General features: G+C 38.5%; 2 protein-coding genes across 2 annotated transcripts in view; both read left to right on the top strand.

Annotated features, from left to right (window-relative positions):
- Positions 1-29: 29 nt before the first annotated feature.
- LOC127422659 (protein phosphatase 1 regulatory subunit 14A-like) lies at positions 30-21,125 on the top strand. The gene is made up of 4 exons (XM_051666426.1): positions 30-260; positions 15,472-15,552; positions 17,455-17,487; positions 18,546-21,125. Exons 1-4 carry the CDS (start codon positions 63-65, stop codon positions 18,678-18,680), a joined length of 447 nt encoding a protein of 148 aa, XP_051522386.1. The 5' UTR covers positions 30-62; the 3' UTR covers positions 18,681-21,125.
- Positions 21,126-22,431: 1,306 nt separating this feature from the next.
- Positions 22,432-27,944, top strand: part of LOC127422651 (tumor necrosis factor alpha-induced protein 2-like) — a 62,061-nt gene continuing 56,548 nt past the window's right edge. The window contains exon 1 of the mRNA XM_051666408.1: positions 22,432-22,589. The gene's annotated coding sequence lies outside the window, so the exon portion shown is untranslated. The remainder of the gene's footprint in view (positions 22,590-27,944) is intronic.

Genomic DNA, 27,944 nt, shown 5'->3' with positions numbered 1-27,944 from the left:
CTCGTGCCAGACTCTTCGTCAATTATTTGTATGCAAGTGTCCATCCGACGGTCAGTCTGAAGATGGCTGCGAATCGGATGGGGAGACGTTATAACAACAAAGTCCACTCACCGAACCGAGGTGCCGGCAGGGAAGGTGGATTGAGCGTGCAGAAGAGACAAGCGCGTGTCACGGTAAAATATAACAGAAAGGAACTTCAGAGGCGCTTAGATGTGGAAAAGTGGATAGATACTGGACTTGACGAGCTGTATTTGGGAAGGGTGAGTCCTCTTGTAGCTAAGAATAATATTAGGCAAATAAAAATGAAGAAAAATGAGGGGGAAAATGGTAATTGAATGAATGTATTTAACAAATTATGTGATTATTTAAAGATAATACTGATATACCAGCACCAAACGGCGTTGCTGAAAAATGCGCTCGTGTGGAAATGGTGTAATGTTTCATTTGTAAGATTCAGTAATCGAGTAGGCTATCTAATAGTGCAAGTATTTTGTCAAAGTGGGACGTAGTTTTAAATCACCATATCCACGTGCACCTATTAAAGCAACGTGCCTCAAATATTAAGTAGGTGTCGCATTATATGAATACAGAATGTAGTGTAAATTACTTTGCTGATTACATTTAAAGCTATGCAAAATGTGATTTATTTTTCCATGTTATGAATCATATTTATTGCACAAGTAAATTTCAAAATATTTTTTGATTGAACAAACATCAAGGGCGTGAACCTTTCATGCTGTGGGCCAGACTCACATAGGATACATGTGGTGAAACTTTGAATTATCTTCTTATGTTTCCATAGTAAAAATATTTTGGTATAATTTTGGAGATTGTATTTTTGTGTATATAATATTGATGTAATCACAGATTCCAAAAGATTTGCCTGAAAAGCCAACAATAATTTATTTGATATTAAGTGTTTAACAAGTATTCTCATCTGCAAAGCTTCAGTTAAGACCACAGAAGTAAATGCAAAAAAAAAAAAGGAAGTGGGGGTGGGGGGGTGGGGGGGTTGGGTGTGATTTAGCTGTTGATTAAACATGGCTGATGTACTGTAACTTCAAGCTCAAGCTGCTTTCTCTGTTCTCATGGGAGGTTTGAAAAAATAACGTGGTCAAGACAAAAACATGTCTGATAAGGGGGGCCTGGGTAGCTCAGCAAGTAAAGACACTGACTACCACACCTGGAGTCGCAAGTTTGGGGCGTGCTGAGTGACTCCAGTCAGGCTTCCTAAGAAACTAATTGGCCCTGTTGCTAGGGTGGGTAGAGTCACATGGGGTTAACCTCCTCGCGGTCGCTATAATGTGGTTCTCGCTCTTGGTGGGGCATGTGGTGAGTTGTGCGTGGATGCCGCGGAGATTAGCTTGAGCCTCCACACGCTATGTCTCTGCGACAACGCGTTCAACAAGCCACGTGATAAGATGAGCGGATTGACTGTCTCAGACACGGAGGCAACTGAGATTCGTACTCCACCGCCCGCATTGAAGTGAGTCACTACGCCACCACGAGGACCTAGAGTGCATTGGGAATTGAGCAATTGGGGAGGAAAAAAAAAACAAAAAACGTGTGATATGCAGAAATGCTGACAAATGATATATGGTTAGTTTGCATTCCTGTGCCTTGGGATATTTTAGGGCCCAGTTCTGGTAACTGGAGGGCCCAGGTCCCATGAGCAACATGGCAAAGATCAGGGAGCTGATCGTAAATGCTTAAAATGTGGCTTGTTGGTGCGCCTGCTGCCCTACATGGAGAGCTGTCTGGACTTCTGGGATGCCAACAGGTGCCTGAATAACAGTAAATACTCTCTGTCACAGGGCTTGATTGGGCTTTGGGATGGTGGATGTGAGGAAGGAGATGCTTTGGCTCTGACACGCACATGAGCCTACATAGCATGTTGCCATTATAAACACATTTATGAAGTTATGTAATCAATGAATAAGATGGGTTTTGCGCCCATAAAACACAATAAAAACAGACGAGAGGTACCAGTTGACTAGTTAGATTACAATTTTTATATAAGATGATGAAATGGGTTCTCATATTATAATGTTGGAGGTTGAAATTGGTTTTCCCCTACTACTGCTTTGTGATTCTGGACACTTGGCTGGTAATGTAGAGTGTAGATGGAAGCCTTGCTGTTTTTACAGTACATAGCCTTCTTTAAATTTTATATCTTGAAAAAAAAAAAAAAGCTTCTGATATTCAGTCAATTCAAAAATATTCAATCAATTTGAGTGTCATTGTCAGTTAAACTTGCAGTTAATGCCATTTTTGAAAACCATCTGAAAGTGATGGTCCAATAAAACCTAAGGGTTTGTTTTTCTATCATAGTGGGGACTTTCCATTAAGGTCTATTGTTTTTATACTCCACTAATATTTTTAGCCTTAAAACCCTTTAACCTAACCCTCACATAAACCCTTTTTGCATTTTTATATTTTCATTAGTACATTATTTAGTATGTTTTCAAGCCATTTTCTTCATAGAGACCCAACAAAGTAGATGATTTCAGGTTGTTCCCTAAAATGTGCACCTTTACATGCTCAATCTTAAACCATTAATGCTTAAGTCGACAACGTGTGGTCATGAAAACACCTTAAACAGCTTTTCTTTCTTGGTGAAAGGTCATAAATAGTTTAAGCATACACTCACAGAGCATTTTATGAGGAACACCTGTACACCTACAAATTCATGCGATTATCTAATCAGCCAATAGTGTGACAGCAGTGTAGTGCATAAAATCACACAGATACGGGTCAGGAGCTTCAGTTAATGTTCACATCAACCATCAGAATGGGGAAAAATGTGATCTGTGATTTGGACTGTGGCATGATTGTTGATGCCAGACAGGCTGATTTGAATATTTCTGTGCTGATCTGGGATTTTCACGCGCAACAGTCTCTTAGAGTTTACTCAGAGTGGTGCCAAAAACATCCAGTGAGCTGCAGTTCTGCGGACGGAAACGCTTTGTTGATAAGAGAGGTCAACGGAGAATGGCAAGACTGGTTCGAGCTGACAGAAAGGCTACGGTAACTTGGATAACCACTCTGTACAACTGTAGTGAGCAGAATAGCATCTCAGGTTGCACAACACTTTAAACCTTGAGGCGGATGGGCTACAACAGCAGAAGACCATGTCGTGCACTTTATTAGGACCATAATGATCCTAATAAAGTGCTCAGTGAGTGTAAACCAAACAACACAGGTAGATTTTTGCTCTCTACCCCGATATTGTGTTGCATGTAAATGCCTTTACCGGCATCTCTACCGCTTATCCGATGTGTGCAAGTGTTGTGTGCAGGACTGTATGTTTTGATGTCAAAAGGAGAGAATGTTCCATGATTTAAAGTCTCATCTAAACACCGTTTTCTTGCGTTGTAAGATTTTTTTTAATAAGCTGATGATAGGTAGTTATCAGTGTATTGCTGTGCATTGGTAAGCACTGATTAAATAAAACAGACCTCAAAACTGTCAATAATCAGGCTGATTCTGTCTGATCATTGGAGGAGTGTTACGCATCTTAGTGTGGCTCTGCATCTGCACATAATGGTGAAGCAAACTTAAGAAGATGCCCATAAATGATCAACAACCCTGAAATGTTTGTTCTCTAGTCCCGGAAACACTCGTATTATGGCAGAATATCACACACAGCAATCTATTCTAATCTTTATGATGTGACCTTGGTGCTAAAAAGAAATAGCCCCCACTGAGGCTGTATAGCCGCCGCGCCCCCCCCCCCCCCATTCATTTCCTGCCAGTAGCAGTCCTGACAACGGCATGCTCTTAACACTACTGGTCCTGGGATTGATTGATGGTATATTTGTCTCATGGGGTGTTTCTTATGAGTGAGGGGGATGGGGGCTGTGGAAATGAAGACCCCATATGTCACTGTATCACACAAAGAAAGCTCTCCTGCAACTCTTCTCCACCCCCATCCCACCAAACAACTACCCGCTACCTATTGGTCCACACACAGGACATCACATGCCCTATTAAACAGGACCATTAGTCCTCTGCCATTAGCCCACAGCTGTATCAAAGCTGAATCAAAAGCCCAGATTAGAGCCCCTTTGTGGTCTGCTGAAAGTCTGTATGTAGTCCAGGGGCGAGCTCATCTTTAATTCCATGCCTAACATCACACATGATCTAAACCTCTAGTCACAAAACTTTGTGTTACTGATGTGACTTATCTGATATGTAAACATGAAAAATTAGTAATAGGTTACAAAATTAGCTGGAAGATATTCATTCTGCTCCAAAAAGTTGTTGCCTACTGCCTAAATAGGTAGCTGCCTTCTCAGGCAGCCTCCTAACCGACATGGAAATACATTACAGCCAATATGACTCAAGACTTTCCCAGAAAGACGGTTCACTTCTAGACACAACCCTCGTTGTAATGCATTCTTGGATTGCCTCTTCATAAAGTTGAAGTCTTACATACACCATAGCCAAATATATTTAAACTCAGTTTTTCACAATTCCTGACATTTAATCATAGAAAACATTGCCTGTCTTAGGTCAGTTAGGATCACTGCTTTATTTTAAGAATGTGAAAAGTCAGAATAATAGTAGAGAAATTATTTATTTCAGCTTTTATTTCTTTCATCACATTCCCAGTGGGTCAGAAGTTTACATACACTTTGTTAGTATTTGGTAGCATTGCCTTTAAATTGTTTAACTTGGGTCAAACATTTTGGGTAGCCTTCCACAAGCTTCTCACAATAAGTTGCTGGAATTTTGGCCCATTCCTCCAGACAGAACTGATGTAACTGAGTCAGGTTTGTAGGCCTCCTTGCTCGCACATGCTTTTTCAGTTCTGCCCACAAATTTTCTTTCAGATTGAGGTCAGGAATTTGTGATGGCCGCTCCAATACCTTGACTTTGTTGTCCTTAAGCCATTTTGCCACAACTTTGGAGGTATACTTGGGGTCAGTGTCCATTTGGAGGACCCATTTGCGGCCGAGATTTAACTTCATGGCTGATGTCTTGATATGTTATGTCAATATAACTACTTTGTGAAGTGCACCAGTCTCTCCTGCAGCCAAGCACCCCCACAACATGATGCTGCCACCCATATGCTTCACGGTCGGGATGGTTTTCTCTGGCTTGCAAGCCTTACCCTTTTTCCTCCAAGCATAACGATGGTCATTATGGCCAAAAAGTTCAATTTTTGTTTCATCAGACCAGAGGAAATTTCAAAAAATCTTTGTCCCTATGTACACTTGCAAACTGTAGTCTGGCTTTTTTATGGTGGTTTTGGAGCAGTGGCTTCTTCCTTGCTGAGCAGGCTATGTCGGTTTAGGACTCGTTTTACTGTGGATATAGATACTTATCTACCTGTTTCCTCCAGCATCTTCACAAGGTCCTTGCTGTTGTTCTGGGATTAATTTGTACTTTTTGCACCAAACTACATTCATCTCTAGGAGACAGAATCCGTCTCCTTCCTGAGTGAGATGATGGCTGCGTGGTCCCATGGTGTTTATACTTGCATACAATTGTTTGTACAGATGAACGTGGTACCTTCAGGCATTTGGAAATTGCTCCCAAGGATGAACCAGACTTGTGGAAGTCCACAAATTTTTTTTTGAGGTTTTGGCTGATTTCTTTTTAATTTCCCATGATGTCAAGCAAAGAGGCACTGAGTTTGAAGGTAGACCTTAAAACACATCCTCAGGTACACCACCAATTGACTTCAATTAGCCAGGTAGCCTATCAGAAGCTAATTGCCTAAAAGCTTGACATTTTCTGGAATTTTCCAAGCTGCTTTAAAGGCACAGTTAATGTAGTGAATGTAAACTTCTGACCCCCTGGAATTGTGATATAGCCAATTAAAAGTGAAACAATCTGTCTGTAAACAATTGTTGGAAAAATTTCTTGTGTCATGCACAAAGTAGATGTCCTAAACGACTTGCCAAAACTATAGTTTGCTAATATTAAATCTGTGGAGTGGTTAAAAAATTAGTTTTAATGACTTCAACCTAAGTGTATGTAAACTTCTGACTTCAGCTGTAAATGATACATGCGATGCTGCCTTATTGTATTTTAGGAGACAACATAATTGTTGCCTACCTTTTGAAACAGCTATTGTCAGGAATGTGCCTTAACATGCTGCCTTCATATGCAGCTCACTAGGGTTTGAGATCATGGCTGTAGTGTTGCAGAAATTACATACTTCAGCTTTAAATTGGCTCAGTTTGCAAATCTTCACTACATTGTGCAGGGAGAGTTTTCTCTGAAACCCTTCTCCCTAGCATCACTTGTCTCAATCGGCTACATGGGGATTGTATTTATGCCTAATTGTGCAGCAGCATGTCATACATGCTTGACTCAGTATGTCTGTGTGTGCACTAGCAGTAGCAATCTCCGTACTTACTCTGCAGCAGCAGTGTAGCAGATCAAGTCCACCAAGACCAATATCCTATCAATATGTCACATTAACATGCTAAATCCTTCTGAAAGTTGTCATGACTGAACTCATGTTTTCTGGAATTTTTTTGTCAACTAAAATTACTTAGATTTTTTTTTTATTTTGTTTTTGTCAATGTTTTGTCAGCGGAACACAAAACACTTTAAACAACTGAACAACCTATTGAAGAGACTGTTACTCTATCCCTCACAGCCTTGTTATCATTCCCGTCAAAAATAAAAGATGGCGCTACTGTAAATGAGGTCCATTCCAGACACAAATGTTCCCACTTAAAGGGATAGTTGACCCAAAAATGAAACTTCTTTCTTCATTTACTCACCCTCATGCCATCCTAGATGTGTATTACTTTCTTCCTTCTGCTGAACACAGAGATTTTTAGAATATTATATCAACTCTGTAGGTCCATACAATGCAAGTGTATGGTGACCAGAAATTTAAAGGTCCTGTAAGGACATAAAGGCAGCATAAAAGTAATCCACATGACTCCAGCAGTTAAATCCATATCTTCAGAAATGAAATGGGTATGGGTGAGAAATAGATCAATATTTATGTCCCTTTTTGCTATAAGTTCTCCTCCCTGCCCAGTAGGTGGCGATATGCAAAAAGAATGCAAATCGCCAAAAACGAAAGAATGTGAAAATGAAAGTTAAAGTGGAGATTTATATTAAAAAAGGACTTAAATATTGATCTGTTTCTCACCCACACCTATCGTATCGCTTCTGAAGATATGGATTAAACCACTCTGGACTACTGGATGTTTTTTTGCTGCCTTTATGTGCTTTCTGGAGCTTCAAAGTTCTGGCCACCATTCACTTGCATTATATGGACTTGGAGAGCTGAGATATTCTTCTAAAAGTTTTGTGTTCTGTAGAAGAAAGATGGGGTATCGAGTAAATGATGAGAGAATTTTCAATTTTGGATGAACTATCCCTTTAAATTCATAAATGGTTTAAGTATTAATACATTGTTATGCTTTGTCACCACTATATAAAACACAAATCTTCTAAGGTGTCTGCTAGTTCCAGTCCTGTGGGAATGAAGAACAAAAAATGGATGCACCTCTATGGATGTTGTCCTGAACAGCAAAAGTACTAGAGGGCTTATATAAGCATCGAAAGGGCAAGAGAGGTTCAAGTTAGGAAGTTTACAAACAATATTACATTTCAAAGATGAGTTTTTGTTTCTAATATGATCACCTAGTATGTCACGATAGGCTTACACTAAATCATTTATTTAAAAAAAAAAGAAAATGTTTCTTGTGTTGTATTTATTTTAAGTAAATGTTAAGAAGGCCAGCAAAGGCACATAATGTAATTAGGTAGACTAACCAATGTCAGCCCATTTCACTGGCACTTTTGCCTGTAAAGTGGAACAACATACTGTTACATCACAGTGTATGGAGTCTTGAGGACAGATGATGCACAAAGGTTTTGACATTTTACTCTGATTGGACAGAGCTGATGTGAGAGCTGCTGAAGTGCACACGTTGCTCCATCAGCGATTATACATAGCACTTAAGATCGATGAATGCATAATTATAATAAGCAGCATGTACCTGTAGTTCATCATGCTAAAGTGTGTCCCATGAAAGGGTGTGAATGTAGAACTAAATTTGTTTTGTGGTGCTTGTATGTGCAAAAGTGATGCTAGGGTGTTCAGGATGGTTGCAGATGCATTGCTAGGTGGTTGCTTACGGGTCCAAATCAAAAGACCAGTCTTTAATGTGTATTTCTTCTAAAAGAAATGGTACACCTCTCATCAGCAATCTGTGCAATTTTAGGTATCATTCATTTCTGTAGCACATGGTGTGGGACCAGTTGTACCTAAGTATTACCTTTATGTACGAGCAATAATAAATGTGATGCATACCTTTGCTCAGGTGTTTAAAATGGACTTGGCACAGACAGGAACATTTTATAGAATGTGTAAATAAAATTTTTTATTTTTATTTTTTTCAAATGTAGATGTTGGAAATATTGCTTTTATAAACTGTATTCATGTTGTATGTCTCTGATCTACCCACATAAAAAATAACTTGCTCAAAGACACACAGAAGATGGGTATTTGAATCAGGTGTACTGCTCTTTTATAGAATGGAAACTATGAATACGAAGAAATCAGACCATCTCAAAGAAAGCAGGGCGAAAAACTCACTTACCCAGTAGCCACTGGCCTGGAAATAATAGGGACTGAATCACAGCCCTGGGGGATCGGCTGATGCCAAACCAGTTGGAGTGATTCACTACTAAGCACTCATGCTTAAAGGTGAAAGTGTCCATGTTTTTTTTTATTTTTTATCCCCTTTTTCTCCCAATTTGGAATGCCCAATTCCCACTACTTAGTAGGTCCTCGTGATGGCGCGGTTACTCCCCTCAATCTGGGTGGTGGAGGACAAGCCTCAGTTGCCTCCACTTCTGAGTCAATTCGCGCATCTTAACACGTGGCTCGTCGTGCATTACACCACAGAGACTCTGCATGTGGAGGCTCATGCTACTCTCCATGATCCACGTTTACCACATGCCCCATTGAGAGTGGTGACCACGAGGAGGTTACCCCATGTGACTCTACCCTCCCTAGCAACCGGGCCAATTTGGTTGCTTAGGAGACCTGGCTGGAGTCACTCAGTACGCCCTGGATTCGAACTCGCGACTCCAGGGGTGGTAGTCAGCATCAATTCTGTGCTACCCAGGCCCCCGAAAGAGTCCATGTTTGATCGGAAACAGTGATTTTGTCAAGCCAAAAGGTGTCGCAGACTGTTTTGTAAAGCAATGGCCAAAAAAATATACTGTGAATAGACAGAATCTTCCTCAAAGAGGTCCTCAAAGATCATGTGTATGCGGTTGACACATGATGTGTTCTTGAGTCCATCTGAACTGTTTAAATGTTAAATTTATTTGTCTATGAAATTTATATGTGTTAGATGAATGTCTATGACCATTGCGACACGTCTTGCAATTTTTTCAGCATCTCATGCCATGAACACCATGTTTTTAAGACAATGTGTCAAGTTAAAAAAAAGTACAACATTTAAAAATGGTTCTTTTTACCATTGCACTGAATCTAGTTTTTTTTTTTTTAATGCATATATATGCATATATGCTGAAATCAACCCCATTCTGCTGAATTACTGATAAGCAGCATATTATGCAAGCAACTTCAGAGATTCAAATTCTTGTCTGCAGAAAGTAATCGCGGTCATATAAACAATGGTGAGCACAATTCAGAGGCTGCATTTTTGCTCTTAAATATTTTTTATTTTTTTTATGGTTAAGTTTAGGGTTAGGCTCTGGTTTAAGGGCTAGAGTTAAAGGGATAGTTCACCCAAAAATGAAAACTCCCATTATTTACTCACCCTTGTACCATCCAAGATGTGACATTCTTCTGCTATACAAAAAGATTTTGACAAGAATATTTCAGCTCTGTAGGTCCATACATTTCTAGTGAATAGTGATCAGAACTTTTAAGGTCCGAAAAGCATGTAAAGGCAGCATAAATGTAATCCAAAATACTCCATTGGAGGTTAATCCATGTCTTCTGAAGCGATATGGTAGGTGTGGGTGAGAAACAGATCAATATTTAATTCTTTTTTTTTTTTTTACTATAAAATCTCTTCCCTGCCCAGTAGGTGGTGAAATGCACGTAGAATGTGAATCGCCAAAAACAAAAGAAGTGAAAGTGGAGATTTATAGTAAAAAAAATGACTTACACATTGATCTGTTTATCACCCACACTTATCATATCGCTTCTGAAGATATGGATTAAACCACTGGATTCATATAGATTACGTTTATGCTACCTTTATTTGCTTTTTGGACCTTTAAAGTTCTGACCACCATTCAGTTGCATTGAAAGGATCTACAGAGCTGAAATATTCTTCTAAAAATCTTCGTTTGTGTTCTACAGAAGAAAGTAAGTCATACACATCTGGGATGGCATGAGCGTGAGCAGCTAATGAGAGAATTTTCCTTTTGTGTGAACTATGCCTTTAAAATATGCATTTCTGATTACTCTCTATAGGTGCCACTCTGTGGAAATTTCACCTGGAAAATGGAGCTCAAACAAGGCCAAACATTCAACAACACTTTCAGCTTCAGCCACTGGAGGCAGTGCTTCAAATTTTGGTTGGCACAGACTGTTTTCAGCAGCAAAATATTCAACCTACTATTGCTGAATTCACAGTGAAATCAGTCTGAAAATGTGTCCTGTGTGAAGGGCCCCTATGTTCTTCTTTTCATTATTGATAGATTAACAAATGTTATGAAGCAATAATGTCAATGACAATATTTAGTTCTCTTGAGTACACTGCTTTTCTTGTGATCGTACTTAACCACAAAATGTAAAGCAGTGTCGATAACTTACTAACTTATTGACAGGTTGCTTAGTATGACCAGTGTGTGAGGGGGCATGTTTGTTTCACAGCATTTCAGTGGCATTTGGAGTTAAAAGAAAGGTCACTGATGCCCCTGTAGGGTTTTCTGCTTGGATCTTACTGTGATTGACCTTTCGGCGGTGGTGTTAGTTTCAGAATTTTGAAAGTACTCCCATGCCAACCTTGTTCCCTGTGGTTCTCCATAACCATAGCACCAAACACTTTGGTTTTCATGACCAGCGTTTACCTGTTGTGGGTGTGTAGACTATACTGATGGTAATTTGGAACTAACACTGGTAAAAAAGTTGTGACGTATTGTAATTGCGGAATTACTTGGTGATAAGTTTAGAATAAATACCAACACATTCTATGACTCGGGTCTTGTAATCGCTGATTTGATAGTCTAATTTATGTTTTTTTTTTTGTTTTGTTTTTTTATTTACTTTCCCAGAACTCCTGTTTCACTCTGAAATTTGCATTACATTTATACTGTGTATTGTGTGCAAATATTAAAATTAATAGATTCCTGTATCTTTTCCAAATTCCAGATACTGTTTGTCAAGCAAATCACAGCATATTTGCTCAAGACCAGTAAGCACAGAGGTTATCAATGGTTCAAATTAATTATCTCCAGATCAGGTCTATTTGGTATGAAAATATGGTGACTTTTGTTTTGCCTTCATTTCGCAAGAGGCTGTTTTGTCTCACTGGTGGGTGTTTTTTTTTTAGCTGGTTTGGCTTCTGTGAATGATTTACTAGAGGGTTCTGAAAATTGCCCTTGGCCTACTTTGAAATTTAGTTACCCCAAGGCATCTTGCCACAATAGAAAGTGATGTGAAGCTCAAATTATTTTCCAAACACAGAAGTGCACAGCACAAATATTGTGTTGTATTTCTGCAGGTACACCATTTTCCAATACAAGACAATTTTATTTCCAGTGCCGTTATAAAGATTTTTAAGTCAGTGCTGTTGATTTATCTAGCCAGCCAGGCAGCAGGACATTAATAAGATATACTGTATGTACCTAATGTTCAGTCAGCTGGTCTTTAGTGCAAAATAAACCAAGACAGGGTGATCAGGACCCTGATCTTATCTGTTCTGAGTTGCAAGATGCCGCCGATCAGCTATTTCAATTTGCCATGGTATTAAGAGAGAGAGACTATCAGAATTGATTATTCCAGGGAACTGTTTAATAATGTGTTTATGTATTTTATAATGTGCTATGAGTAATATCCTACGATGCAAGTAACATGGCACTGAGTATCAACATGAATATGCAGTTTGAACTATCTGTAGGTGTATTTAAGTTGGGAAGGGAGGGACTAGTTTAACCCAACACAATAGATTAGTGTTTAGTGACAGCTGCCTGGCCTAGATTGACAGCTGCTGAGTAGAGCAGGAGACAATGCTTTTATTTTAGCTCTTTAAGACGTAAAGGCTGTCTGTGTGGAATTGCATACTATGCCACCCTCTGACTTCATGACTTTAACATTTAGTATGACTTGTAACCTTTAGAGACAGATTGGCAAGAGATTCATTTGATTTCTGTGGTTGGCAGTCAAGCAAGCATAATAAAAGTTCAAATTAATGCACAGATTAAAAAAAGTATTCAATGTAGGGATAACGCATGTGAGTTTTTGAAGGTTAGATTACGCGAAAGAAGGAAAGAAATCGCGGTTAACCGGTTTTACAATTATATTCACATTTTCTTATTCAACAGCACTGATACAAAAAATGCATATTGTATAACAACTGTCTAAACATCTAAGTGGACATTTCTGGGGGATATGTGGATGCTAAGGGAAGCACTATAATAAGAACTGATAAATACACACATACAATGGAGACACTCCAATCTAGGCCACAACACCGCTTATGCACATCCCGAGCTCAGTGAAGTGTAAACAGAGTGCTTCAAAAGTGCGTAAATGTAAGATTATTGTGGGTGCGCAATATTTAGTTCACAGCATTAAACAGTTTTTTCTTCATAAAGAATCCCAACATAAACCCAACATAAAGAATCGGCAACAGACTCTAAATAATGTCCACAACACCTTACAAATAAACCTTTGGACTATGCATAATAACAGGAACATTGCTTACAGCAGGCAATTTAAAGTCCGATCGTGACTAAAATGTACATTTATTGTTGAATGTGGTGAATTTGTACAGAAGCAATGCTTTAAATAATGAGGACGATTCAAAGTTTACTTGCTGTTAGTAACTAAATGCAATGCACCGCACACTGTCAGCACATTTAAACATTACAAAAAGTGGCATCTTTAATTCATCACTTTAAAATCAGAACAGCTAAAAATATTAAACTTACTAGCTTTTTGTTGGACCGACTAGTGGAGCATCCTGTCCCATTTGTAGAATGTGTGTCTTTCTAGGACTTCTGTCTGCATAATATACATCTGTCGTCTTCAGTCAGTCATTTAAAAGCTGCCAAACAGCTGATTTTAAGTCACTTTTTTGATAGATATGAGTCTGGTAGACGAATTCCTGTTATATTTTGGAATTTGTGTGTTTAAGCTTCAGTTTCACGTGAATTGAAAGTTCACGTTCAGTTCGCGACACTAGGCCATTAAAGCACCATGTGGCCAACATCTGTAACCATAGCTACAGCTCCAGTACCCACACAGACACAAGAGTTTTCCCATTTAGGTTTACAAAATCTTACGAAAAACTCTTTTATATTATATATTTATACATTTATATATAATATTTTTGCCACGTGTAAATAAAGCATTTCACGGTTTTTAACTGTGGATTCTAAATTCTTGTGGTTAAATTAACCATGATATTTTTACTCGCAGTAAATATTAAAACTGTGCAATCCCGTCATACCGAATTCAATGCATACATTCTTTTTTTTTTTTTTCAATTTGGAAGCCCAATTCCCAATGTGCACTTAGTCCTTGAAGTGGCGCAGTGACTCGCCTCAATCCGGGTGGCGGAGGTCAAATCTCAGTTGCCTCCGCGTCTGAGACCGTAAATCCACTCATTTTATCAAGTGGCTTGTTGAGCGCGTTACCGCAGAGACGTAGCGCGTGTGGAGGCTCACGCTATTCTCTGAGGCATCCACGCACAACTCCCCACGTGCCCCACCGAGAGTGAGAACCACATTATAGCGACCACAAAGAGGTTAACCCAGCGTTATTCTACCCACCCTAGCAACCGGGGCCAATTGGTTGCTTAGGAAGCTTGACTGGAGTGACTCAGCACGCCCTGGATTCGAACTTGCAACTCCAGGTGTGGTAGTCAGCGTCTTTACTTCCTGAGCTACCCAGGCCCCCTTCAATGCATACTCTTAAATATTTATACACTAACATATCAAACATTCAGAAAAAGCATTAGGGTTAATGTTTCAGAAAAAATTTACCCTTTCAGAAAATTACAATTCTTAGCTGCTCATCTGACATGCTTGTCTGCTTTCCTCACCATAAAAAACTACTGATCATTTCTATGGACACCTTTAACATCTTAACTGACTCCACATATGACTCATGTGATATATTTCATGTTTTCTAAATTCATATGAAAGTTTTGTGTGGGTTACAGACCTACAGACCGAAATTGCACGTCGTCAGCCACTGACTGTCTTAGGTGTTTTATTCCTGCAGGGGGCACTTGACGCTCTGAACACCGAATCCTCCATGCATCCGCATTTAAATCTAAGAATGCTTTATATCATTTGGAGACATTTTACACTGGATATTTAATTTTTTTTTATCCCCTTTTCTCCCAATTTGCAATGCCCAATTCTTTCTACTTAGTAGGTCCTCGTGGTGGCGCGGTTACTCACCTCAATCCGGGTGGCCTCCGCTTCTGAGACCATCAATCCGTGCATCTTATCACGTGGCTCATTGTGCATGACACTGCGGAGACTCCGTATGTGGAGGCTCATGCTACTCTCCGCAATCCACGCACAACTTACCACGCGCCCCATTGAGAGCGAGAACCATTAATCGTGACCACAAGCAGGTTACCCCATGTGACTCTACCCTTCCTAGCAACTGGACCAATTTGGTTGCTTAGGAGACCTGGCTGGAGTCACTCAGCATGCCCTGGATTCGAACTCGTGACTCCAGGGGTGGTAGTCAGCGTCAATACTCGCTGAGTTACCCAGGCCCCCCTCTGGATAGTTATTTTTAATAAAAACTGATAATTGCAAAGATTCATACCTGTGAATGAAAATCCACCTCAGCATTATCTATAAAAGCATTTTTGAAAGTCCTCATCCGGTAATAATAAACGACTGTGAGTTCACACATCTAGGCTAGTGCTGAGAAAAGAAACGGGTACCACGTGACACCGCCGTCTAGCTGGGCGATACCAACTCATACAACAGAGGGGGGACTTCAGTTTTGAAATTTACTTGACTCACAGCCATGCAATTGCAAGGTATCTTATACGAAATTATTTTCAGCATTGATAAAAATATATAAACAAGGACAGATGCATGATTGGGGGGGACAAATCACCCCCTTCACAGCATTGGGGGGGACGTGTGCCCCCCATATCCCCCAGTTCTAAGCCAGTGGAAATGATGCATTAGATGTCTCACGACAGATGTAAGGTAGTGAACGTGATGCGAAAAGAGGGCACCACAGAAATAAAAAGGACAACCCTGTGATGTTTAAGAGTGAGTGTGACTCTGTTTCTCTCCTCACAGGAAGAGGAGATGCCGGAGGAAGTGAACATTGATGAGCTACTGGATCTACAGAGTGATGAAGAGCGGACGCAGAAGCTTAAGGTATTTGCTCTTTCAAACCACTGTTTCTATCCTAATGACATCCTACTGTAAAAACCAGCATTACTGGTCCCTAGTATAATTTTGTGTGTTGGATGCTGGTTTCCCATGCGTCAGGCTTCTCAACAAGCTTAACCAGCAAGATTTCCATGGTTAACAAGCTTCAGAATGTCGGCTGACCAGTTTCTCCTGCTAGGTTTGCTTAGAAACAGCATGGCTATACTGGTCCACCACATAGACCAGCACTAACCAGTATAAACCATCCTTAGGTCCTTACAAAATCAGTTTTATTTTTTCCCAAATTCTGTTTTTTTCCATTTTATTTTCACTGAATTCTGGGTTTTCAAGTTTAATTAAATTTTATCATTAAAAAAACTGTCTAATCAAATTATTTTATAGAATTTTAATCAAATGAAAACAGAACAATTACTTTTCAACATAGCATTTTATTATTTTTTATTACATGAAGAGCATCTATACTGATCCTCAGGCTCACACAATCCAAAACACAAAAATATGAGTGTGGTTTTTTTTTTTATTTAAAGGTGCAGGTTGTAAGATTCAGAAACCTTTGTTATTAATGACACATGTGGCTGTTAAGTGAACTGCAGCCAGCTACCTGTTGCTCATTCTTGCGCTCTTGCACACACTCCATAGGGACACAAGTGAGCATCGGCCAAAACAATGATGTAGGAGTCGGTGTTGTGCTGGGAGCCGGACGTGTGCTGGATTCCATCTCTAAGATAACGTTACCTAGTGTTGCAGACTGTTTGTTGTCGTTGTTGAATAGCGGAAGAGAAGCTATTACTGTCTGAGGCAAGGCTCTCGGGAGCGCGCATAAATGTCACATCCTTTGGATTTTCCCGGCAAAAGCGACCCTCTCCCTTCGCATGAAAATCAGTCAACAGGCTTTAATAGGCAACCTAGGAAGTCCGGGAAGGGCTCATTTTTTAAGTTGCGTTACAAGCCGTTCACACATTGGCAAAAAAACAATTGTTACATACTGCACCTTTAATTTTGATGATGATTATTATTATTATTATTATTGGTCAAATACAGTGCTGCACAGTAGAGCATCACAGTAATCATAAAAAGCAGTGATAAAACTCTTACTTGAGATATTGCTTAAATATAGTGTAATATTGATATTATTAATAAGTATTAATATAATAATAATATTATTATTATTATTATTATTACTACTACTACATTGAATATAACATTTTACTATACAGAAGTGATATATTTCTGTCACATTTTTTTCAGTCTGTCTAGTTAAGTTTTGACATTTTGGCAGAAAACCAGATGTTTTCGACGGCTTTACTTCTCACCTCCAGAAAAACAGTTCACTATATGGACTAATGTGCTTATTAAACCGCAAAAGGCTATGGTTTATATAAATATATAGTCTGCATGTGCTATGCGCTTCACAGTGAATAAAGTGCTCTGCTTTGTCATTAATATACACAGAGCACACGTGATGTTAATAATGAGGTTAGTGTATTAGCAGTGGCTTCTCACATTCGCTTGCTGTTGAAGCGCGCAGCTCATGCAGAGTTGCAGACTGTGTATTTGTTTAATTAAATTTCAGCCTTTTGTGGTTTTAATCATTATCCTTTGACGTATCATGATTTTAATGTGATTAATTGTAAATTTCATCCCAAATATGTCAAAATCCGTGACATTCCGTGTTCTATAGTTAATTTGTTTTAATGACTGGATTACGTGATTCTGCCCTTGTTTTCCGCAATGCCGAAATCATAGGACCCTACATCCTGGATTAGCATGGGAATTCATGGTGGTCTAAGCTGGTCTTTTCAGCAGGGAATAGATTCCTGTAACACACACTCTCCCTCTGCATTTTTTTATTTGTTTATTTAATTTCTTGATTTCTTTTTCTTACAGGACATCCTTAATACCTGTGGTAACAACACGGAAGTAAGTCAGCATACCTATTTTTCTCTACCTTTTTTCTCCTGTTCAACTTATCATTCTCTCACACACTAGGAAATAAATAAATAAAGCCTCTCATTTCAAACAAAGATGCACTGTCCTTTTTTTACACCTAGCCAACCTTTAACAAAACAACCCCCTACAGTGTTCAGGTTTACTATAAACAGTGATTCACTGACACACTGTGGAAAAAAAGTGACTGAGGGTGTTGATGAATAGTCAAAACTGTCCCTTTATCAAAACATGCTTTTATATGCATTAGGGATAATACACAGAAAGGTTCCCTTCCTGTACAAATACAATGTTAGTGGTACCATCAGGTCTGGTATTAGGATGCAGTCTTTGTGGGGGGGGTCATTAGGTTATATTTTCATTTGACCGGTGGAGTTCCCCTTGGTTGTTTCACCATCCGACTAGGGAGGCAGTTCCCCGGCCATTTACCACTGCAATTTCACCAAATACAACAAGTCACATTTCCTCTGTATGCTTCTACAACTGTGACATCTTCCTCTGCTGACCCCTGTTTTCAAAGTTGAAGTCCGTAGTGACAAGTCAGTTTCAGGTTTTAAAAAGTTTGATTAGTTGCATTGTTTTCACTGAGCACTATCCCAAATGTCCAATATGGTGATAATTTTTCGAATGCATCAACCATTTGTAGAAATGCTGGATTAAAGTAGACATACCCTGGGCTGCACCTTTTCTGGAAGAATTTAGTCGTAAGCAGCTGGGCTTGTTTTTCATATGAATGGTTTCATTAACAGTCAAACAAAGCCCAAGTGTTAACCAAAGTAATTCTAGAAGGACCTGGACAAATGAAAATATTCACAGTTACTTCAAAATCTTAAAAGATCATAACAAACCAAAGAGGTCTATAATATGTGGAGAGAGCTACATTATCCATTAGCATTCCCATTATTTCTTGAGTTTCCTTTTTGCTGTGATTGCATTATGCCTAAACGTTTGTCACATTCCACTGTTGCATCGTGTCTTTCATTGTTAAGTTTTAAGTCTGATGGTCTGCTTTTCCTCCTCATTTTCATAAGGTCTTCATCACAGAGCTGGTGAATAAACTTCATGGCCTCCAGAAACAAGAGGATCTCCACAACAATGGGATCGAACATCCCCAGCTTCACATCTTCCCCGACCGCCAGGGATCCTCTGACAATGAGAGACACTGAGCACCCTCCCAAACAAACACACACATTACTGATGGCTGGTCAGTCTCCTATATCAATCATGCTTAATATCAGGACATCAGCAGCACATGTGTACAAAAAGGGACATATTGCAGCCGGTTTGTAAAGAAACAAAACAAAAAATAAAAACCCTATAATTTATGTGGCAACCATGCAGAAATGTAAGCACAGAGTAAAATACAGATGACTGTTTGTGTGACTCTTGGTATTTGACTATAAATGCCAGACCACTTCATGGACCTGATATAAGGAATCATCCATATTTTAATTTTTGTAAGTATTGAAGAATGAGAGTCTTGTAACAGACGTACATCCCTTACACACTGTGAAAAGTGAATATGTGGATTTGTTATCTTAAGGAGCTATTTCTAACTGATCTTACCTTAAAAAAGACTGTCAGTGGTGTAACCCAATTTATTTAGGTTTATTTAAAAATATCAAATAATTTATTTGACACTATTAAAATGAGTTTAATTTAGAACTTACCACATTTTTACAGTGCTTGCTATCCCTTTTTAGCAGTTCTTTTTCCTTAGAAGTGTCGAACCATGAGGACTGACTTCTATGATGAAGAAACAGATTTACCACATCCGGGCCAAAGATTGTTGTCACTGTGCTTTTTAGATTTCAAACCAGTTTTAATAATTCCATTATGTTATTTATATCTGTAGTTAGATTTTGTAGAAGTAAATTATTTTCAAGAATTCTTGAATGTCAGTAAAGAATTTGATTTTGATATTAAAACAGTCAGCCCCCCCCCCCCCCATTATGTATGAAGGACTTTGTTGAAGGAGTGTTTTTAACAAACCTTGAGGTATTGTTAATATTTTTTGCTGCTACTGTGTTAACTGCTGAAGTTGAAATGACCAACAGTTAAACAGTTGGTCAAAATATTTATATTTGATGAAAATTATAAATGTTTAAGGAATTGCCAAGCTTTTTTCTTTCAGTTCTTTATTTTTGGTTTGTATAATGCACCATAATATATGTATGTACAACAGCAGAGTGCCAGCAATGTATCTTTATTTTTATTTTTTTTAATTTTTTTTCTCTCTCTTTCTAGTTTGCAGTTCCAGATTTAAGACCCACATTCCAAAAAAATAGATACTAAAATGTATTCTATTAAGTCCGCACAAAACTAGTTAATTTTAAAGGCTGGACTTTTTTTTTTTTTTTTTTTTTTTCAATTTACATTTTTGCTCTTTGTATACAGATGAACAAAAGTGGTTATGGCATGGATATTTAGCATAAAAATATTTTTTTTTATTTTTTTTATTTTTATCTTTTGTTATCCCTTTGGATCCTCCCATAAAATGTTTGACCCTGCTTATTTTCAAATAAAATAAAAGCATTCAAGCTAAGGGACACAGGAATAAATTATGCTGTATAAATGATCATAGCCCATTTCATCTTTGTCAAATAAAATAATCAATCTACTGTATGTCTGCACTTAATTATGTATAATTTGTGCATGTAAGTCCTTTGTGTGCATAAATGGAAATAGATTTTTGTTTTTGGTGCAGCTTGATGCTCCCTTTTTACAATCACAGACAAACTCCCATTAGAATAATGATGGACCTGTAAGTCTATACAATATTTAATAACAAAAAAAAAAAAAAACAGTTTTAGGACAAAACTACTTAAAGGGTTAATTCACACAAAAATTTAAATTCATCATTTACTCACCCTCATGCCATTTAATATGTGTATGACTTTTTTCTTTTTAGAAGAGTATCTTAGCTCTGTGGGTCCATACAATGCAAGTGAATGGTGGTCAGGCCTTTAAAGCTCCAAAAAGCAGATGAAGTCTGCATAAACATAATCCATATGACTCCATTGGTTTAATCAATGTCTTCTGAAGTGATCCAATTGGTTTTGGGTGAGAAATGACCAAAATGTAACTCATTTTTCACTATAAATCTTGACATCAGCAGTATCCTTGGCTATTGTGGTTTCAAGCTCAATTACATTTCCTGGAGCGCTATCTAGTGCTCTGGGTATGCATCAACCTCTAGGAAGTATATTCGAGTTTGAAATCATGATTGTGCATAGAGACCACAATGACAAGATGCACAGTATATTTGGTCTATTCTCACCCTCTTGGATCGCTTCAGAAAACATTGTTTAAACCACTGGAGTCTGATGGATTATGTTTATGCTGACTTTATGTCCTTTTTGGAGCTTCAAAAGGCTGATCACCATTAACTTAAATTGTATGGACCTACAGAGCTGAGATATTCTTCTAAAATTCTTCGTTTGTGTTCAGCAGAAGAAAGAAAGTCACACACATCTGGGGTGACATGAGGGTGAGTAAATGATTTTTGGGTGAACTATCCCTATCAATGCTTCAGACGTTTAACTATTTTATTATGTCAAAAATCTGTAATGATTTTGATGTCAACAAAACATTAAAACTGGAAAAATTTACTTCAATGCTTGATTTATTTGTTTTCCCTCTAGATGCACATTCCATGCATCTTGGAAGAATCTTTAGTGCAACCTTCTAAAAAAGACAGCAGAGGGCAGCAAAGCACCTGTCCATTTCAAGAGTCCATTTTAGCTCTTTTTGTTTGTAACACAAGCTTGTTATTGTGATGGATGATTGAATGTGTTTCACTTGGCTTACAAACCATTTATAAGGCAGATTTGTAAGTCAGAGCAAAGTATTATCCCCGTATTGTACATAACTGCATTTGTAATTGATTGCATTTGACCTTCTGTTAAAAGTTCAAATTCTCGAAAGATTCTGAGATTGACTGAAATTCAGCAGTATAAACAACCAGTCAACCAATCAATCAACAATATTGCTTGCTGAAAGATGGAAAAACATGAATTTAGGCTCTGCAACAGCGCTGTAAGATAGTTAGTATGTAAATGTTTGTAAATGTATGTAAAACACCAGCTGTATCAGAGACAAGGGAACAAAGCCAAAGCCTATCAACAAAGTGAAAAAAGAAAGAAACTGAAACACTAAAGTGAAAAATGAAATGATTATTTAGACTAAACAAAACACTGTTTTAGCTCTCAAATTCTTTGAAGCAGAAAAGCCATGCTTGTTCCTATGATGTAAACAATATAAATAGCACTTGGTCATCAAAGCCCTGCGTCTATAGATCTATGGGTCTAATACAATGCACTGTCTTTCTGTAAGAAAACAAACTACCCCACGCAGAGGCAGTGCAGGTGCACTCATTGACCGGGGCACACCAACCCAGCAAGTGTGCCCTGCTTATTTCAACCCTGTGTTTCTGTTACAGTGGGAAAACACCTTCAGATGTGCAAGGCTTGTGATGAGGATTAGGGTCAACAAACACTCGGACAATAGCAGACAGAAGACTCCTACACATTCTGCAACTCTGCCCCCATTCAGATCCACTTCCCTCACGCCACACACCAGTGACAACTGTGCTGACCATGCATACGTACAGTACGTATGGAATAGGGTGCCATCTTTTGACCAGTCAGTAAAGAAATAAACAAAAAATATGACAGTACACTACAAGGGGGAACACCGTTTAATGTATTCTATCCACGCCTTCTTGAGTAATTAGTGGAGTCATAGTGCCCATGATCCCAAAGGCCTAAAAGGTGGTGGGGGAAGTTTTGAGCTGGTGGAAAGGAAAGGGGATGGCCGGCTTCCTGAGGAAAAAGCATCGTCTTTTGCGCTCCAAAACAGCTCAGGAAGTGACCATAGCTGGCCCCAGGGATCAGACATGAGCTCATTTGGAAGAGAGCATATGTATGGTTAGTTACTCCTTGTTTTAGACACAGTACTCATTGAGAAGTAAACTCACTAATAGACATACAGATACAGTACAAAACCTCTGGGACACTGGGATGTCCCTACTGTGAGACTTTTAGGGATTTACCATCGGTTTACCACCAAGCAGGGTAAGAGGAAGTGTTTTTCTGGTTTGACAAGACTTTCAGTCTTTTGATCAGCTCAGAATATCCTGATCTGAACTGTAGGGTTTCAATATGTACTATAAAAGTTTCAAATGTCATGGCAAAATGTTTTCCCATGTGTTGTTTCTCTTGGGTAAAGCAGGTTACTGATGAGGCTGAGTAGATGTTGTGTAGGTCTCAAGCACAGCAAAGATATACATTAATGCTGAGCATTCTTAAATGTTCATATATTTAGCAGAAATTATTAACTCCTTATCATGCTAGTAAAACTAAACTGTAAAACTAAAGCTGTTTACCCACTATTATTGGTTGTGCAAAATGAGTAAGTATTAGATGTGCATCTGCTAGATGTGTTTGGTCTGTGATATTTATGATGACACAAACATTTGTTGACTTCACATGTCATATGTATTAATTCTTATCAAATCACTTTTAATGGAATCTTTCCTGATATATCATCCATTTTGTTCATTTGGACTAATGTATGGTCAAGCAATGGGATGGGATCTAATGTTTAATACTAATCTTATATTTGCTGTATATAATAATAGTTCCACTGAATGTTCTGTGGCTTAAAGCTTTTATTAACAAAAATCATTTCTGTTTATCTTTTGAAAACACTCCTAGACATATTCTCTCATAGCAAAATGAATCAAAGGGATGTTCTGGGTTCAATACAAGTTAAGCACAATTAACGGCATTTGTTGCATAATGTTGATTTACACAAAAATAATTTGGACTTGTCACACCTTTATTTAAAAGAATTATGGTTACAGTATGGTACTTACAAAGAAAGTGAATGGGGCCAGTTCATAAACATTAAAACACAAAGTATAGCTAAAAAGTGTAAACATTTTACATGTTAGCATGATTTTATTTTAATAAACCCATGTAAAGTTATATCCAATTTAAAAATTTTGTTGTCAGACAACGAAACCCTGTATCCCTGTAATTGGATATAACTTTACACAGATAAGGTTAGTAAGCTTATCATAAGGTTACCACACTAAAATCATGTTAAAACATATAATGTTTACATCTTGTGGCTATACTTTTGAAATTATGTATTTTAGTGTTGATGGACTGTCCCCATTCACTTCCATTGTAAGTGCCTTACTGTAACTGCAGTTTTGCTTTTTTTTTTTTGTTTTTTTGTTTTTGGTTTGCCTTCTTCTGCAGAACACAAATGAAGATTTTTAAAAGAATATCTCAGCTCTGTAGGTCCATACAATGCAAGTGAATGGGTGCCAAAATTTTGACACTCCAAAAAGCACGTAAAGGCAGAATAAAAGTAATCCATAAGACTCCAGAGGTTAATTCCATATCTTTAGAAGTGATATGATAGGTGTGGATGAGAAAAATATCAATATTTAAGTCCATTTTTGCTAGAAATGCTTCTCCCTGCCCAGTAGGGGGTATATGCATGAAGAATGAGAATCACCGAAAACACAAGAAGAAGAATGTGAAGGTGAATGTTAAAGTGGAGCTTGACTGGACAGGGAGGAGAATTTATAGTAAAAATTGATTTAAAAATGTATCTGTTTCTCACTCACACCTATTATATCACTTCTGAAGACACTGATTTAACCACTGGATTTGTTTGTGTTCTGCTGAAGAAAAAAAGTCATACACATCCGGGATAGCATGAGGGTGAGTAATTGATGAGAGAATTTTAATTTTTGGGTGAAGTATTCCTTTAATTCCCCACTGGAAAACAAACATCTTAAACCAGGTGGTTAGCTGGTCTCCCAGCCTGGCTAAGCTGGTTAGGCTGGCCTGTTTTGCTGGTGTTATAGATCTTTGGGCTCTTTTCAGCTAAACACCAGCTTTCCCAAGCTGGGAAACCAACTAGACCAGCTTAAACCAGCTAAGACCAGCAAACCACCTTTGGCTGGTTAAAGCTGTTGTACTTGTCTGGCAAGACATACACTGCCCGGCCAAAAAAAAAAAAAAAAAAAGTCGCCATTTGGATTTAAATAAGCAGATACTTAAGAGCTTATGATTGGATCATTATTGCAGTGATTCATATGTTTCAGCTGGCAACAATTATTTTAATCCTAACTGATTCATTATGTAGCTTCTCATTTCTTTTTTTTTTTTTCTTTTTGGATTTTTCCCCTTTTACACCCAATTTGGAATGCCCAATTCCCAATGCACTTTTAAGTCCTCGTGGTCGCATAGTGATTTGCCTCAATCCGGGTGGTGGAGGACAAATCCCAGTTGCCTCTGTGTCTGAAACCACCAACCTGCGCATCTTATCACGTTGCTTGTTGAGCGCGTTGCCACAGAGACATAGCGCGTGTGGAGGATTCACGCCATCCACTGCGGCGATCCACGTGCCCCACTGAGAACGAACCACATTATAGCAACCACAAGGAGGTTACTCCATGTGACTCAACCCTCCCTAGCAACCAGGCCAATTTGGTTGCTTAGGAGACCTGGCTCACTCAGCACACCTTGGGATTCGAACTAGCGAACTAGAAAACTCCAGGGGTGGTAGCTAGCGTCTTTTACCACTGAGCTACCCAGGCCCCCCCTAGCTTCTCATTTCTTAAACAACCATGTCGGAAGATGTATACCATGGTCGTGGAAAAGATGTTACTGTGTTTCAGAAGGGGCAAATTATTGGCCTGCATCAAGCAAAGAAAACAAGGAGATTAATGAAATCACTGGAATTGGGTTAAGAACTGTCCAACGCATTATTAAAACCTGAAAGGATAGTGTTGAACCATCAGCTTTGCGGAAGAAATGTGGTCGGAAAAAAATCTTGAATGATCATGATCGGAGATCACTAAAACTCTTGAAGCCACATCGTAAAAAATCAGTAGAACTCACGGCTATGTTTAATAGTGAAAGTATGATAATTTCCACATGCACAATGCGACGAGAACTCACAGGATTGGGACTAAACTGCTGTGTGGCCACAAGAAAGCCACTTGTTAGTGAGGCTAATCGGAAAAAACAACTTCAATTTGCTAGGGAGGATAAAGATTGGACTGTGGAACAATGGAAATAGGTCATGTGGTCTGATGAGTCCAGATTTATCCTATTTCAAAGTGATGGACGCGTCAGGGTAAGAAGGGAAGCGATGCACCCATCATGCATAGTGTCCACTGTACAAGCCTCTGGAGGCAATGTTATGATCTGGAGTTGCTTCAGTTGGTCAGGTCTAGGCTCAGTAACACTATTTGGCAATAAAATATCAGCTGACTACCTGAATGTACTGTATGAACAGGTTATCCCATCAATGGATTTTTTTCTTCACTGACGGTACAGACATATTCCAGGATGACAATGCCAAGATTCATCGGGCTCAAATTGTGAAAGAGTGGTTCAAAGAGCCATTGAAAGTCTTTGGGATGTGCTGGAGAAGACTTTACATAGTGGTTTGACTCTCCCATCATCAATACAAGATCTCGGCCAAAAATTTATGCAACTCAGAAATAAATGTGACATTGCATAAGGTTGTCGAAACAATGCCATGACGAATGCACACCGCAATCAAAGGTAGTCCTATGAAATATTAGAGTATGGAACTTTTTTTTTGGCCAGGCAGTGTACTTTACATTCATATAGTACACAAAGACAGAATATTATAATCAATATTATATATTGGGAAAACACAAGTCAGAAGTGAGTGATGTAAACAGCCACCCTTGTGCCAAGACTGAACAGACAATTCGGATGACAGAAAGCACATGTACTGCAATAACACAACAAACATAAACCCTGGGAAAGCAAAGCCATGTCATAATCAATCCCTCCTCACACTACAAATTATGCTTCATGCTGACTGACAACTTCCTCCACAACCCTCTTAAATTAGCTTTAACCTAAACCGCTCAATGTAAAAGGTTAACCTTGTGACGTCCATCCAGTTTATTCCCTTTAGCAGCTGTCCATACTACAGTGAAACAGTACCAGGATGCTACCAACTAAAATGGGTGCATATAAAGGATAACCCCTTGTTCCTCCGCTGGCATACACCATACTGGATAGTGTCAGTAAGGCTGCGTCAGATTGCTTGGTTTGGCCAGGGCTGCTGTTCTAGTGGCATGAAATAGAGCCCTTCTCTCAGTACGGATCCAGAGGGCTTTTCCTGTGGTCCATAGAGGAGCACCATTGCAGGATGCAGGCAGGCTATGATTGGAGCATCCCCTGCTGACCCCTCGCTCAGGGGCCAGTACGAGGTTGCATAAAAGTGGTGACAAACAGGGATGTGAGTACACCACTTTGTGAGAGAGACCAAGAATGGCGTTTTTGCACTATATTGACAGTGGGATTTTACGGGTAGCATTTAACAGAAATTTGAGCTCCTTGAAAACATGGTTGTAATCACAATACCACCTCAATTATAAAACATACACAAACCACTATACCTGAAAACACTCAGTTTAAAGGGTTAGTTAATCCAAAAATAAAAATTCTCTCATTATTTACTCACTTTCATGCCATCCCAGATATATATGACTTTCTTTCTTCTGCTTAACACAAATGAAGATTTTTAGAAGAATATCTCAGCTCTGTCGGTCCATACAATGCAAGTGAATGGTGACCAGACCTTTGAAGGTCCAGAAATCACATAAAGGCAGCATAAAAGTAATCCATACGACTCCAGCGGTTTATTATATGTCTTCTGAAGCTATGCTTTGGGTGAGAAACAGATCAATATTTAAATCCTTTTTTACAATAAGTCTACACTTTCAGAATGTGAAAGACTTAAATATCGAGCTGTTTCTCACCCACACCTATCATATCACTTCTTAAGACATAGATTTAACTACTAAAGTCGTATGGATTACTTTTATGCTGCATTTATGTGATTTTTGGACAGTCAAAGTTATGGCCACTATTCACTTGCACAGAATGGACCTACAGAGCTGAGATATTCTTCTAAAAATCTTCGTTTGAAAGACATACACAGACATCTGGGATGACATGAGAGTAAATGATGAGAACATTTAAATTTCTGATAAACTAACCTTTTAAGTAAATGGGAAATTGTAGTAGATAAGCAGCTCCACAGAGTTTTTGCTGTGATCTGTTGTGTTCATTGCTTAAAGGGTTAATTCACCAAAAAAAAAAAAATGTAATTATGCATCTCGTTCCAAACCTGAATGAGATACCGAAGAAATCTGATGTATGGCAATATATGTTAAACACATATATAATATACATGTTTGTTCATATATGGTTTTCATTGATACAGAAAGTTCACAAACTTGTGCATATGTGCAACATATATTTCAAAATATATGTACTGAATATATTATAAAATATATTTTCCCCAATAATAGTGGAATTTAAATATGTATATATTTGCCAAAATATATGAACTTT

This window comes from Myxocyprinus asiaticus, chromosome 31 (genome assembly GCF_019703515.2).
Source record: "Myxocyprinus asiaticus isolate MX2 ecotype Aquarium Trade chromosome 31, UBuf_Myxa_2, whole genome shotgun sequence".
Classification (NCBI taxonomy): Eukaryota; Metazoa; Chordata; class Actinopteri; order Cypriniformes; family Catostomidae; genus Myxocyprinus; species Myxocyprinus asiaticus.
This window is presented reverse-complemented; position numbering and strand designations above follow the sequence as displayed.